Here is a 15,069-nt window from a genome sequence, read left to right as displayed (position 1 = left end):
TAGACCGCCTTTAGTGGAGTACGTTTCAACTTTCCACTATCTTCTCATAGCTTTCCTGGCTACATACTCCCTTTTCAACTTGTCCACCAGATTTCACCAAAGTCAGGCCACGAGATCATGTTTGCAGCACTCTCTCAAAAACAGAACTCAATTGAGATCTTTGTAAAAAAAAGAGTATTGAACTCAGTCAATTGGCTAAGTGCAACATGCAACCTAATCGGTTGCACCAATCTGACAGCAAACTTCAAAATCAAACTATTGCAACCTTGCCTCGCAATTGTAAATGTCAGGTTGGCCAAGAAATATTTCTATGAGTGATCTCTCTCTCTCTCTCTCTCTCTCTCTCTCTCTCTCTCTCTCTCTCTCTCTCTCTCTCTCTCTCTCTCTCTCTCTCTCTCTCTCTCTCTCTCTCTCTCTCTCTCTCTCTCTCTCATAGATACCATAAATTAATCAATCATCCTGTCAACAGATTCATTGACACCTAAATGGTGAATTGACAAGGAGACCTAAACTAGCAATCAAAACATGTCCTTTGAACAAAGACAAGAACATACCACTGCAGCAGCAGTGTCATCACAGCTGGTTTCAATCCCGAGGATTAATAGGTCATCCGAGCCAGTACTGGCAGAGGTAGCGCGTATGGAATGTGATTCTTTTGCAAGAGCTGCGCTGCAGATGGGTCTGGGGTGTGCCAACCTTCGGAGAAACCTTAGACCATGGCTGTTGCTTGCAAGCAGTCCCAACCGACATGTGTTCTGAGGACCCAACTGTCGCGTTTTCATCAAGAGAGGACCTGCAGCCTTGCAGTTGCCGACTAGCGTCCTCATCTCTAGGTGAAAGTTCACTATGGCCTGAAAGCTATTGAGACTAGAGGACTTGAAAAATAACAGGTTTCTTTGTGAGAGGGGGAATGAGACACTGACAATAGCATTTTAAAACATTTGTTGTCGTAATGAAGTATTAAATTTTTTGAAAACAAGTGTAACAATGAACTATTACTATTTAGATTACAATCTGCTGATCCTACAATGAAAAAAGCAAGAGACGGGAGTAATGGAAGCGAATAGTCAAGAGTGGCACGAGAGAGAGAGAGAGAGAGAGAGAGAGAGTAGTACTCCAGTCGATCGAGTAGATACAAAGAGCAAGGTCATTGACTGAGCGTAGTACTCCAGTTGATAGGGTAGATACAGAGAGCAAGGTCATTGACTGGTGGTAGATACAGAGAGCAAGGTCATTGACTGCCACCTGCTCTCTCTCTCTCTCTCTCTCTCTCTCTCTCTTAATATTTTGCAATTTTTTGTTTTATGCTTGATCATGCATACTCTTGACTTTTTGAAACCGTTGGTAAGAGCGAGCAAAACCTGCCCCATAGGCGGGTCGTGCGAGTACATTCAAAAGCATAAAAAATAATGACTAAAAAACACTCGGAAGCATTGTAAGAAATTGAGGAGAAAACAAAGTGAAGGAGAATGGAAAAGATTTTGTGTGAACAAATACCCAATGCCCCTCTTTAAAAAGGGACGTAAACAAATGTCAACACCCTCTCACAAGGGCTTACAAAAAAGAGTTTAAAAGGAAGTTTGTCATCATTAGCTTGCCATGTGGCACTAATCAGCAAGCTTTATCCATTGGTCCATAATTGCTCCAAAGTGCAACCCTCTCCTAAGGACTTATGTGGTCCAAAAACGTGTTGAACGTGACTGCATGGAATCTTGTAACCCAACGAAATGGATGCTCCATAAGGGTCATTTTAAAGGTCAGTAAAAGGTTGGAGGAGAATTTTAAAATCTACTTGAGAAGTTTTTAGGTAGGGTTCACTCGCGGTGGTAGAAGAAGGGGACTGCAAAGTGGATTTCTAGGTGGAAGTACCCAAGAGAGGTAACTTCTGTCGCCCTTCTTTTCACGTGGCGGAGGCAACAATGACTTTACTAGATCTTTGGCCACCCTTGTGTTCACATGGAGGCGTTGGTACCATTAGCCTAAAGAGAGGACCTATAGCCTCGTAGTTGCCAACTAGCATCCTTATCTCTGATCAAATAACACAACTACATGAAGATCTGTCACTTTCACTTGCCATTCTAAATAGATGTTGAAGAACGAGCCATAAGGTTCACTTTTAAGCTTTGGTGTTGGACAATGAGTACAAAAAAATTTGTTGATGTCATCAATGGAAACAAGATGGAAGGAAGCCTTTGCAAATGAAGTGGTCCTCATGGTTCTCCCTTGGGGCAATGATGGGGATGTAGGAACCATCAATGGCACCAAAAATATATGGTATACCTCCTATAGGTTCAAGTTCACTAATTGGCTTCTCGAAGCAAGTGGAGAAGGCCATATTAGGTAGACATCCCTTAAGGCGAATTTGATGATGGCCTTACAAAAGTCATGGACTATGCCACATCATGTGCCTTAGCACACCCACTAAAAGCTTCCCAACACCTTCTATGGTTTCAACTTTGCTTTTTGAGTCATTTTGGGATCCTCCTTCCACAACCTCACCAATGGGAGGAGGCATGGCTAGCACAATGAACATGTGCCCAGTCAAGATAATGGTCATCTATGACATCATACAAGTTACAAGTTGATTTTTTATCATTTCCAAAAGTGGTTAATTGCCCTTTACGTATCCTATATGGCCCACTTCCAAGGATAAGCTTCGATATCTTCATGCTATCTTTGTCAAATTCATGGTATGTAGAGGACAACTAGAGGCTACTTTAGCCCATAGATTAATGCCTTGTTTTTCAAGAAGTGTTGTATTCTTCATTCATGTGCCCCTTACATGGATAAGTTGGTCCACCCAAAAGTCCTCCCGTTGGCTTTTGCTTTTCTCCTCAATGCCATCATCATCATTATTGTCCATCGCCCCCTTTATCATGGAATCTTGATATCTTTTTGTGTCACCACCTAAGTGCAAATGTTTCTCCTTTAATGGTTTAGGATGCCCTTTGACCGATTATGTGAGTCTAGGATGAGGGTTTAGGCTACTTTCCGTGGGTCAGGCATTTGTGTCTAGCCAGTGAAAAACATGGTAGGGGTGGCTTGAACAATAAAGGAGAAGAAGGGGATGGCTATGCTAGCATGGTTGTGAAGCCATGTGGTGGCATCCCATATTCCAAACCACTTATTGATGTCTTGCATCCATCTTGAACTTAATAATTTTCTTTTGTGAGTCTTATGGACTTCTTTACTTGCTTCCCATGCAATTCTTTGGAGTCGATGTGAGGGATTTTGTCGCATCTCAACCAAGTACTCCGTGACTCTCACCACACACATAAAATCAATGGTGAGTGATCCTAACCCAAGGAGTAAGAGCATAAATTGTGTGTTTGTTTGACTTAAATAAAGTTCGTAACAAAATTCTTTGGAGCATTCTCAAACCCTCTCCAAGTAGACTTAGATGCTGCCACCTAATACTTCGACTCCATAAAGAAGCATCGATGTCGCCAAGGTGTCAAAGAGTATTTCTTGAGAACCCAACATTTAAATTCTCCTGCATTGCACATGTACCCACGTGCATACTAAGATCTCTTCCCATCTTTCAAGCATCGTGGAGAGAGAGAGAGAGAGAGAGAGAGAGAGAGAGAGAGAGAGAGAGAGAGAGAGAGATTTTATTAACCTCTTTGAAAGGCCAATCTTAGCCTATGAGACAAATAATGTACATGTGTGGTATATCCTTTATCGTCCCAAAAGAGAAAAAGAATGAAAGACTATAACTTAGCTAATGCTGCAACTTAGGTTTGTAGTATAGAGTGAGTGGGTGGTGGTATTTGTGGGTGATGACCATGATGGGAACTTCACACGCACACACACACACACACACACACACACACACACACACACATATATATATATATATATATATATATATATATATATATATATATATATATATATATATATATATATATATATATATAGAGAGAGAGAGAGAGAGAGAGAGAGAGAGTAATGGAATTGGCCTATTTAATTTGAGAGTAGCGGAAATTAATGAGAGTACTTTTGAGAAATGACTTTGTGAGCATAGCGGGTGAACACAATTGAAGATAGCAACATAATCATAGCAATTAGTTAATTTGGCATGAACAATACTTTTGCAAGAGAGAGAATTTAGAGAACATGACAACAGTTGAGGACCGGATTTATGTGGAGCCGGTCCCCTCTCCAATAGGCATTTTGTATTATGATTTCTCCTATTAAGAGAGACTTGTTACAATACAATCTTTGTGTTCCTTGTGACCTAGGTGATGCAATGAAGATGGAAAGCTTCATGCATCACAAACATAACATAAACTTGAAGAAAGCTTTAACTATCCCAAGCCTCAATCCCAAGACCTCAAACACCTTCGAAGGTGGAGAGAGCTAGCAGGAATGAGGGTAGGGAAGAGGAAGAAGAAACATTTCGTAGGAGAAAGAATTAGTTCCTCACTTATCATAACTCTTGTTGCTAGCATACATAATAGCATAGTAATGAAGAAGAAGGAGATGGCAAGCTTAAGCATTGAAGCATGGCTCTTGGTTGGATTTGCACTCCATATCCAAGAGTGTTGGTGTAGGCTCTCAACCTCTACTTGCTTGGAGAAGGAGAGGGAGCTCTTGCCCTTTGCATAGCACACAATGAGTGTTTGTGAGTGTGTGTGGGTGAGTATACCCCCTAAGCAACCCCCTAGCTTGCTTGGGTCGACCCCCCCTTGTAGCTCATGCTTGAAGCTCATTGGACCCCTCTAGGCCTAGCCAATCACAAGCAGGAGGCATTACAAGCAGCAAGGGTAGCCTTGAGACAAGTGTCCCCTTTTCCCTTTTGAGAGAGAGGGCTAGATAAATGCTAAATCAATTAATTAAATCTCCTAAATTATTATTGGACCCCTTGGGTGGCCAACCAATAGGCTTCAGGCACACCATGAGGGCAACATGAGGAGGAACTTGACAAGTGTCCCTTTTGCTTTCTTTGTACCATGCATGCCTTGTGAGAGTGTGTGAGTGTTCTCTTTCATCCCCCCTCATGTAGAGCTTGCCCCCTCCTTGTAGGGATTGAATCTTTGACTTTTTGACACCTCAAGCCCCTCATGCAGAGGCCCAGTTTCCACCACAAGCTTGGCTCATAAGCACTTTAAGTTTGGGCTGGGTTCTCACCTCAAGTGCAACCCTAGCATCTCAAGCATGTCAAGCACCTCAAGCATCTCAATAATTAAGCACCTCAAGCACCTTAGTCATCAAGCAGGACAAGCACCTCGAGCTGGGTCGGGTTCCCGCGCCTCAAGCTCAGCCCTAGCTTACCTAAGGTCAAAGGCCTTTTACACACATTATTGGAGGTCTTCAATGAAGCTAACCCTAAGGTCTTATGCTCCATTTTTTAGCCTTGCTCTTTGATAGACCATCTCTCATTGGGCCCCTTTACCATTGGCCCCGTGTTGAGATAGATCTATAAGCACATGTCTATATCTTACCACTTGTTCCCGTTTATTCTCCCACATTAAGTGATCAATTTAATATGAGAAAATAATTTGGGTTGGTTAGATATTAGATATTAGATTTTATGACATTACCTCTCTCTTGAAATCATAGTCGTCCTCGACTATGAGGTAGAAGAGATAAAGCCTTAGTCATTAGTCAATTTTACTTAGCGGGTAGAGGATCCCTTTTTATCCTACGACATCTTTCCAAGATGGATGACTAATCCATTTGGTGCTTGGGAGACATAGCTGCCGCAAGCATGTCTGATCATTAGTCCATTTCATTCTCCCAAAGTAGAGTGACAAATTCTACTTGGTGTTTGAGAGACGTCATCATCACAAACATGATTCTAAGCATGCATACTAGTTAAATTTGTGCACAATTAAAAAGAGGACTAGTCTTATAAGACAAAAACATGAGTCATTTAAAAGAAATTTGTACATTTGCTTACTCTAATGTAGCATTGTAGGCATTGACAAGGTTCATACTATCCTTAAGTTGTATTCCTTGCATCCATCTAGCATCTTCAAAAGGATAATTTTTGAACTTAATAAGATACCGTCTGATAATCTTACCATATCGTAGTACCTTGTCTTCATGCCGAAGGACAGCTTCGGGTTGTAGCACCTCTTCTTGGTCTTCAACTTCGGTAGGGTCTTCAATAATTGGTTCAGTTGGTGGCTCTCCTTTGTAGGGCTTAAGTAGGCTTACATGAAAGGCATTGTGTATGCTAACCACATATAACAAAATGGTGATCAATGTCATAACACTTCACGAAATATGTGGAGTTGGATTTCTTGGAGCTAGCATAAGCAATTAGGTCATGGAGAATCAAGTGCAGGATGTTGCATAGATATGGTTCATTTCTTTCCACAACCTTGGTCATTGCATAAGCCACCATATTGTGTGCATTTTCTATCTTTCTAGCCCCAAGAGCAAAGTGTTAAGATAAAAAGTAGACTCTTAGTTCCTTATCTTTTCGAAAGGTTCTTGGAATGTCCATTCTTGACCTTTTTAAAGTCGGAAGGTGTCCCTCTTATCCACCTAAATGAGTTTGGTGATTATGTCACGTCTTGAGTTTTCCATATGCAAAGAAATGGATATGAGGTTAGTTGTGATTTGGAACCCACAGCTTCTCCATATTTGTCTTCTATCTTAGATGACCATTTTCTTTGATGGAGATCCTTAATTGGAAGCTCCTTTGGTAGTCAATGCCATCGGGAAACATGCAAAGAAAGCCATGGAAAGCTTGCTTTAGCTATAACATCCAAGCATCATCATGCTACTAAACCTGTTAGGATCCATTTGGTAGGATGGTGCTCTTCACTTTCTAGCCCTCATAGTCAATCACAGTGCCATGAAGCACCCTTGTTTCATAAGCTTCTAGGGTAGCTTGGTCCAAGAAGCTCTTGTTAGCTACTCTAACATGTTTGAGTTTTACCTTCGTAACTTCCAATGCTTTGCCTTTAGCCCCATGGTGGCTTCTCTTAGATGCCATTTGCCATCCACATGGATATGAATGGAGTAACATGCTAGAATATTGGTGGCATCATTGCCTATAGTTATAGGTCATGAGCTGAAAAATATGCTCAAATGTTTTCATAATTTTTAGAGCTAGAGACAAGGAAATATGATTAAAATGGTAAACTTATGATCATGGAATACATAACATTATTTCAAGCACATCACCAAATCAACCCCTAGCTTACCCCAAAAGTTTGGTTTTTCCATCTATTCTATATCATACTACAAAGCAGATTGTGACTACCATTTCCAAATGCTTTCTTGGTTGAAGAATTTTGACCTTCATTAGTGCTTCTATAAGTCCAAGAACTCGTCCTTTTGTTTGAGAAATTGTCTTCTCAACTCCTTGACTTCCTCTCGACCGATTTTGCAATGAAACGCAAGAGGAGCTTTGAATTACTTTGGTGCTCAAAAACTATTTTAGGTGGAGCTTTGAATCACTTTGGTGCTCTCTCTCTCTCTCTCTCTCTCTCTCTCTCTCTCTCTCTCTCTCTCTCTCTCTCTCTCTTCCACCTCGGTGTCTTCTCTAAAAATTGGCCTCCTCAAGTCCTCTCCTCCCAAGTTTCTCGTCAAAAGATCTCAATAACTTCTACAAAGGGTGCAAAAAGTCTGTCCTTGAAAGCCACCAAGAATCACTTGATTGGTTCCCTCTCTACTTCCCAAAGGTGCCCACCAAGTGTCTTCGTAGCGTTTTAAAAACGCAAAGTCACAACAAGGGAAGACCAACTCGTTTTCGGGAGGGTCTCCTACAACTCTCTTTAAGCATGGCATTAGCTTGGCCTCAATAGCGATAATACAAGCTTTATAAAAGACATGTTAAATGGGTTGCAGAACATATTTACATTGAAAGGTAGTAGTATAAAGGTTTCTTGGAAGTGTGCCTATGATGTTAAAATCTACTCCCCCCCCCCCCCCCCCTCTCTCTCTCTCTCTCTTTCTCTCTCTCACACACACACACACTCACACACACACACACACACACACACACGACCACTCATGCATGTCATAAATTTGGTTAGAAAAAAGCAAGTCATTAAGAAAGATTAAAAATACAAGATTGATAATAGAGTGATGTGGAAATATTCAATTTCTAAAATGAATGCACTTTGATAACTTTTTAGCTACGATGCAAAAAGTCTTAAAATCTCTTTTGCCTTGCACACAAGTAGAAAGCCATCCGCCATATCAATAAAAAAAGTGCAATATGTTTAGCACCAACCCAACTAGTATTCCAATGTTTGCTTAATTGATCATAGTGGGACTTCATCTCGTTTTTTTACATCTTTATAGGTGATAATTGACAATCTAGAGGTGGTAAGCATGCTCAATGTCTTACAAGTTGTTAAAACAAAGTTGTAGAAAATAGATGCCCCTCACATCATAGTGCTCACCACATTCCCGCACTAGATGTGTGTGTAGTATTTGTTTCATGAAGCGGCAACTCCTCCGCCTCACTGCCTTGGCACAACACATGCATGATCACAAAGTAGTTCAACATGCACAACACACATGTCGGTCCTCATGTCCAACATTGCAACCCATGTGTTGTACCCTCCCTTATGTTAATGAAAGGACACATTAGACAAGGAGTGAGAAACTCTGTATTTTGTAAGCATGAAGAGAAAGAAAATACATATGTACATCTATGCGACTATGTAGAAAATTGCTAAATGGGTTTGATGGATCTGAATTGGTAGGGCACTTGGTGATCGGCCTTTATCGGTAATGGGTTTACCCATTAACACTTGCTCACTCGGTGGATTCAAAAGCATTTTTGTACTCAAACCCACCCATCTATCACGTGCAAAAAAATAATAGATGTACAATTTGAACAAGGTAAAACTTTTTTGCATCATCATAGAACTTAATCTGCAATAGGTTAAGAGTGTACAATACTATTAATTTTTTCTAGGAACTCTTTTGTAAAACTCTTTTAATTTGTCTACAACATTGGATATATATGATGAGTTGTGTTGCAGCTTCATTTTTTTGTTATTTGCATTGCTTAAGCTGTTCTTTTGTGAACTAACGTATTGTATTAGTGTTATTTGTGTATCTGTAGACGATGATACATACTCTCCTAGTTTGAGTTTTTCGGTCACTCTGACCGGCATGTCACCCGAGCAGATGGGTTCCTTTTTGTCATAGTTCACACCAGAGCAGGTTGCTTATGCACTGAACCTTTGGGAAGATGGTCCCTCTAGACCTAGTACAGACGTCCCTACGCCTAGGACTAGTGTGCCCCCTACACTGACCGGCCCTACACCTCAGTCAAATGTGTCAGTTACACCGATGACTGGTTCTTCTTCGAAACAAGGTAGGCGTTGTTCTAGATGCGGTGATTGTTGTGGTAGCGGTTTTGTAATGGAAATGGCCTATGAGCTTTAAGAATAGGAGAATTAGAGAGAGAGAATTTTTGTGAGACTACTTTGAGAACATGGAGGGTGAACTTATTTAGCGGTAGCAACTTAACCATAATACTTAATTAACTTGGCATGAACAATACTTTTGCAAGCGAGAGAGTTTAGAGAACTTGACAACAATTAATGACCGGATTTATGTGGAGTCGGTCCCCCCTCCAATAGGATTTTGTATTATAGATTCTCCCATCAAGAGAGACTTGGTACAATAAAATCTTTGTGTTCCTTGTGACCTAGGTGATGCAATGAAGATGGAAAGCTTCATGCATCACGAGCATAACATAGACTTTGTAAAAAGCATTAACTATCCCCATCCTTAGTCCCAAGGCCTCAAACACCTTTAAAGGTGGAGAGAGCTAGCGGGGAATGAGGGTAGGGAAGAGGAAGAAGAAACATTCATAGGAGAAAGAAATAGTTCCTCACTTATCATCACCCTTCTTGCTAGCATACATAATAGCATAGTAATGAAGATGGAGAAGATGTCAAGCTTAAGCCTTGAAGCATGGCTCTTGGTTGGATTTGCATTCCATAGCCAAGAGTGTTCATGTAGGCTCTCAACTTCTCTACTAGCTTGGAGAAGGAGATGGATCTCTTGCACTTTGTAATTCACACAATGAGAGTGTGTATGTGTGTGTGTGGGAGAGTATACCCCCCAAGCAAGTCTCCCTTCTTGCTTTGCATGACCCCCTCTTCTAGCTCAACATGGAAGCTCATTGGACCCCTGCAAGCCGGGCCAATCACATGCAGAGTGTATATCAAGAAAGCATGCTAGCCTTGGGATAAGTGTCCCCCTTTCCCCTTTGAGAGAGGGGACTTGATAAATGCATAAACAATTGATTAAAGTAACTAAATTATCATTGGACCCCTTGGAAGGCCAACCAATAGGCTTTAGGCACACTATGAGGGCAACATGAGGAGGAGCTGGACAAGTGTCCTATTTGCTTTCTTTGTACCAAGCTTGCCTTGTGTGAGGGTACATGTTCTTTCTCTAGCCCCTACAATGAGGTCTCGGCCCCCCTTGTTTAGAGATATGCATTGACTTTTGAACATCTTACCCCCTCAAGAACCTTAGTCATAGAGCACCTTAGCACTTTAGTCATTAAGCACCTCAAGCACCTTAGTCAGCAAGCACGACAAGCACCTCAAGCTTGGGACGGGTTCCCACCTCAAGCACAACCCTAGCTTACCTAAGGTCAAAGGACTTTTAACACTAACCTTTGGAGGTCTTCGATGAAGCTAACCCTAAGATCTTTAAGCTCCATTGGCTAGCCTTACTCTTGACATACCATCTCTCATTTGGACCCCTTTACCATTGGCCCCTTGTTGAGATAGATCTATAAGCACAGTTTGTATTCTAACCCTTGTTCCCGTTTATTCTCCCACATAAATTGATCAATTTAATATGGAGAAAATCATTTGGGTTGGTAAGATAGTAGATTTTATGACACTACCTCTCCCATGAAATCATAGTCGTCCTCGACTATGAGGTAGAAGAGATAAAGCCTTAGTTATTAGTCAATGTTTCTTAGCGGGTAGAGGATCCCTTTTTACCCTACGACATCATTCCAAGATGGATGACTAATCCATTTGGTGCTTGGGAGACATAACTGTTGCAAGCATGTCTGCTATTTAGTCCATTTCATTCTCCCAAGTAGAGTGACAAATTCTACTTGGTGTTTGAGAGATGTCATCATCACAAACATAATGCTAAGCATGCATACTACTTAAATTTGTGCACAATAAAATGAGAACTAGTCTTGTAAGACAAAAACATTGATCATTTAAAAGAAACATGTACATTTGCTTACTCTAATGTAGCATTGTAAGCATTGACAAGGTTCATACTATCCTTTAGCTGTATTCCTTGCATACATCTAGCATCTTCAAAAGGACAATTGTTATACTTAAAAAGATACCATCGGATAATCTTACCATGTTGTAGTACCTTGTCTTCATGCCGAAGGATAGCTTCGGGTTGTAGCATCTCTTCTTGGTCTTCGATTTCAGGAGGGTCTTCAATAATTGGTTCACTTGGTGGCTCTCCTTTGTAGGGCTTAATTAGGCTCACATGAAAAGCATTATGTATGAGCCAATGGTTGGGCAACTTGAGTTGATAATCCATCTCATTGATTGGCTTCAAGATTTGAAAAGAACCATAATATCTTTTTGCTAGTTTAGCATAATACTTTTGATTGCCCGTAGGATTTTTGCCCGTCGTTTGCCTCAATCGAGCCTTGGGAAACTTAAGTAAGACCCAATCATTTTCTTTGAACATAAAGGCCCTTTTGTGCTTGTCAGCAACAACTTTTTGCCTTTGTTGAGAGATGGATATAGCCTCCTTAATCTTTTGAAAAGATTCTTATAGGTCACAGCTATACTCATCAGCAACGAAGATCTTCCCATGCACCTTAAGTAGCAAGGGACTTTTAGGTCTTTCCTCAATGATTTCAGAAGCCGCCGATGGTGCTTTCAAGGGGCAAGAAGCCTCCGTCACTCCCTTAATTGGGAAATTGAAGCTCCATGTCCAAAGCTATGTGGACCAAATTTGGTCCAATTTGGAGTTGATTTGACTTGGGAATTCATCAGAACAAACATCAAGGTTTTGAAATAGATTCTTGATCATTTGACCAACCTATAGGTGTCAGAATCAAAAAGTAAAAATAGTTGTGATTTTAGCACATCAAGAAGAAGCTATAGTGCAACTTTGAGCTGAAACAGAGAAGATAGATCATTGTGAGTAGCTATAGACACCGCATTAACTTTGGGTCATCGTGAAAGTGCATCGGCCACTTGATTGTGCTTAGCAATAATGTGAGCAATATGAAAATAAAATTGCGAAAGACAATTTTTCCACCTCATTTGTTTGTCGGGAAGCTTGGTTTGCATCATGAAGTACTTGAGACTAGGGTTGTTTGTTCGTAACATAAATGGAGTCCCCAATAGATAGTGCTTACATGTGTCTAGAGTATGTAGAATAGCTAAAAGCTCTTTTTCCTATATGTCCAAGACGTATTGAGCCTTCAACTCTCATATGTTATGGCATGCTCTTCTTGAAGCAAGACTGCTCTAAGGTAATTACCACAAGCATCACATTGGACCTCAAATGGCTTTGAGAGATCTGGGAGCATAAGGACTGGTTGGGAGGTAAGCTTCTCTTTGAGCTTGTCAAAAGCATTTTCCTCCTTAGCAGTCCACGAGTACTTAACATTCTTCTTTATTATGTCATTTAATGGTCCTACTCTTTGAGAGAATTTTGCTATGAAGCGTCTATAGTATGCACACATACAAATAAAGCTTCTTAGCTCATGTAGATTCCGTGGATTAGGCCATGCTTTTATTACCTCTAACTTTGATGGATCCATATAGATACCATCTTGAGAGATAATATGCTTTTATTACCTCTAACTTTGATGGATCCATATAGATACCATCTTGAGAGATATATGACCTAAGCATTGAATCTCTTGAAGGAAAAATTTGCTTTTCTTTTGATTGATAAAAGGCTTGTTCTCCCTCAATGCTTGAAAAATCACTTTGAGATGTTGCTTGTGTTCCTCCAAGGACTTGGAGTAGATGATGATATCATCAAAGAACACTCCAGTGAATTTGCGGTAGGGTCTAAAGATTATCTCCATTAAACGATTGAATGTTGCTGGTGCATTAGCAAAAGGCATGATTAGATATTCATAAAGACCAAACATTGAACAAAACACGGTCTTTAGGATATCTTCATTCACTATCCTTATTTGATGATAGCCACTTTTAAGGTCAATCCTAATGAAGTAGGTAGAGCCTTGGAGCTTATCAAACAAATCTTCTACCCGAGGTACGGGGAATCTGTTTTTGATAGTGATATGGTTAAGTGCTCAATAGTCCACACACATGCGGTATGTACCATCTTTCTTTTGCACTAAAAGGATTGGAGAACAAAAGGGAGAGGATCTAGGCCTCGCCATCCCTTTGTCTACCAATTCTTTTACTTGCCTCATGATCTCCTCTTGTTGAGCTTGGGAGACTCGATAAGGAGGCTTGTTAGGCGGTGAGTTTCCTTGTAGGAGCTCAATTTGATGGTCATCATCCCCTCCTTTTGGAGGTAAATCCATAGGGATATCATTGATGTACACATCTTGGAATCCTTTTAGAAAATTGAAGAAGTCTAACTCTTCTTGATTCCTACCATTTACATTTGATGAAATATTAGGATATTTTAGGGATTCTTTGACAAAAATCATGTACACAAAACTGAGGTCTTCATTAATTTATGAAAAGCAAGAGGATTTACACATGGGATAGTACGACTGGACTCACTAGCATCTATATACATGCTCTTTTTCTTGTGGGTGAAGTAGATTCTCCTTTCAAGGAACTTCATGTTGGCAGCCATGCGGTTGAACCATGGTGCCCCCAGGATAGCATCCTCATGTGTTAACTTAGTCAACGTCAGTTAACAGAAGCTGCTAAAGACCGAAGACGTACGAATGCACATCAAAGATCAACATGAAGAAGAAGTAAAGATTGGAGTTACACGTTTTTTCAAAATGGTCACGTATTGTAAATTCTCGATTTATTTCAATCCATTGAAAAATTTCAATGTATTACGGGCTCAAATGGAGTTCCAAGCTGTAAAGAACAGGTCAGTTAGTGTGCTTAGGTAGCAGATTTAGTAAGTGGTCGAGCCCTAAAGGCCTTGGGCACCAGGACATTGCATATTTTTACCCTAGGTATATAAGGCAGTGTGTAAAAAAAATTAGGGTTCTCAAGCTCATTTGTTGAGAGCACTCTTTGGTGAGAGCTCTTGAGGTGTGTGGCTATGGAGTCCTTGAGCTTCTCCTTGCTCATTAGACTTGATTAACACTAATCAGTGATTCATTCTCTTTCACTATGTCTCTCTCATGCTTCTTATGATTGTCTATGATGCTTAAATTAACTAGATCTTAACTAATTAGTGGTTAATCCCTCTCTAATCTTGTGTGATTGCCCTCCTTTGCTTGTGTGTGCATGTAGGTTTGATTGGAGTGTGGTGCTCGATAGATCTATGTGTGTGTGCTTGCGGTTAGTGTGTTGCATGATAGGATTAGTGTTGTGTGTGTCTTGCAATCGTAGTGTGTGTGATTGGGTTGATTAGAGGTGAAGAGAAGTGGATGTGGAGATTGCCCTTCATTGTGGCTTAGCTCCTCCATAGCTCCTCCATTGGAGTGTGGTGCTCGATAGATCTATGTGTGTGTGCTTGTGATTAGTGTGTTGCATGATAGGATTAGTGTTGTGTGCATCTTGCAATCGTAGTGTGTGTGATTGGGTTGATTAGAGGTGAAGAGAAGTGGATGTGGAGATTGCCCTTCATTGTGGCTTAGCTCCTCCATAGGTCGAGAAGCTCACCTCATAGAGTTAACCATTCGTGTTGCCATGATTAGCTCACTAACCGTGTGAGTGTTTCCATGCCCTAGCCGGGTAGCTCATCCCTCCGGATTGATAATTTTGTTGGTCATTGGAGCTTGCAACGATGGGACCCCCAACATTTGGCACCGTTGCCGGGGATGATGGCCTATGCTAGTGCAATTGTGGCATAATCGAATGCGTTCCCTCACTAATTTCACTTGTGTGTTTATGTTTTTGTGGATTTTGAATGTGTGTGCATGAAGCAATGTGTTCATAATTCTCTAATGTGTCACCG

At 40.7% G+C, this 15,069-nt stretch overlaps 1 protein-coding gene across 1 annotated transcript in view; it reads right to left on the bottom strand.

The window, feature by feature from the left end:
- GCP1 (glycoprotease 1) overlaps window positions 1-906 on the bottom strand; it is a 122,509-nt gene extending 121,603 nt beyond the window's left edge. Inside the window, exon 1 of the mRNA XM_086524874.1 lies at window positions 555-906. Within this exon, the coding sequence (XP_086381000.1) occupies window positions 555-827 (273 nt within the window). The 5' untranslated portion in view covers window positions 828-906. The remainder of the gene's footprint in view (window positions 1-554) is intronic.
- Window positions 907-15,069: the final 14,163 nt, after the last annotated feature.

This window comes from Adiantum capillus-veneris, chromosome 12 (genome assembly GCF_014529385.1).
Source record: "Adiantum capillus-veneris isolate H3 chromosome 12, ASM1452938v2, whole genome shotgun sequence".
NCBI classification, from domain to species: domain Eukaryota; kingdom Viridiplantae; phylum Streptophyta; class Polypodiopsida; order Polypodiales; family Pteridaceae; genus Adiantum; species Adiantum capillus-veneris.
This window is presented reverse-complemented; position numbering and strand designations above follow the sequence as displayed.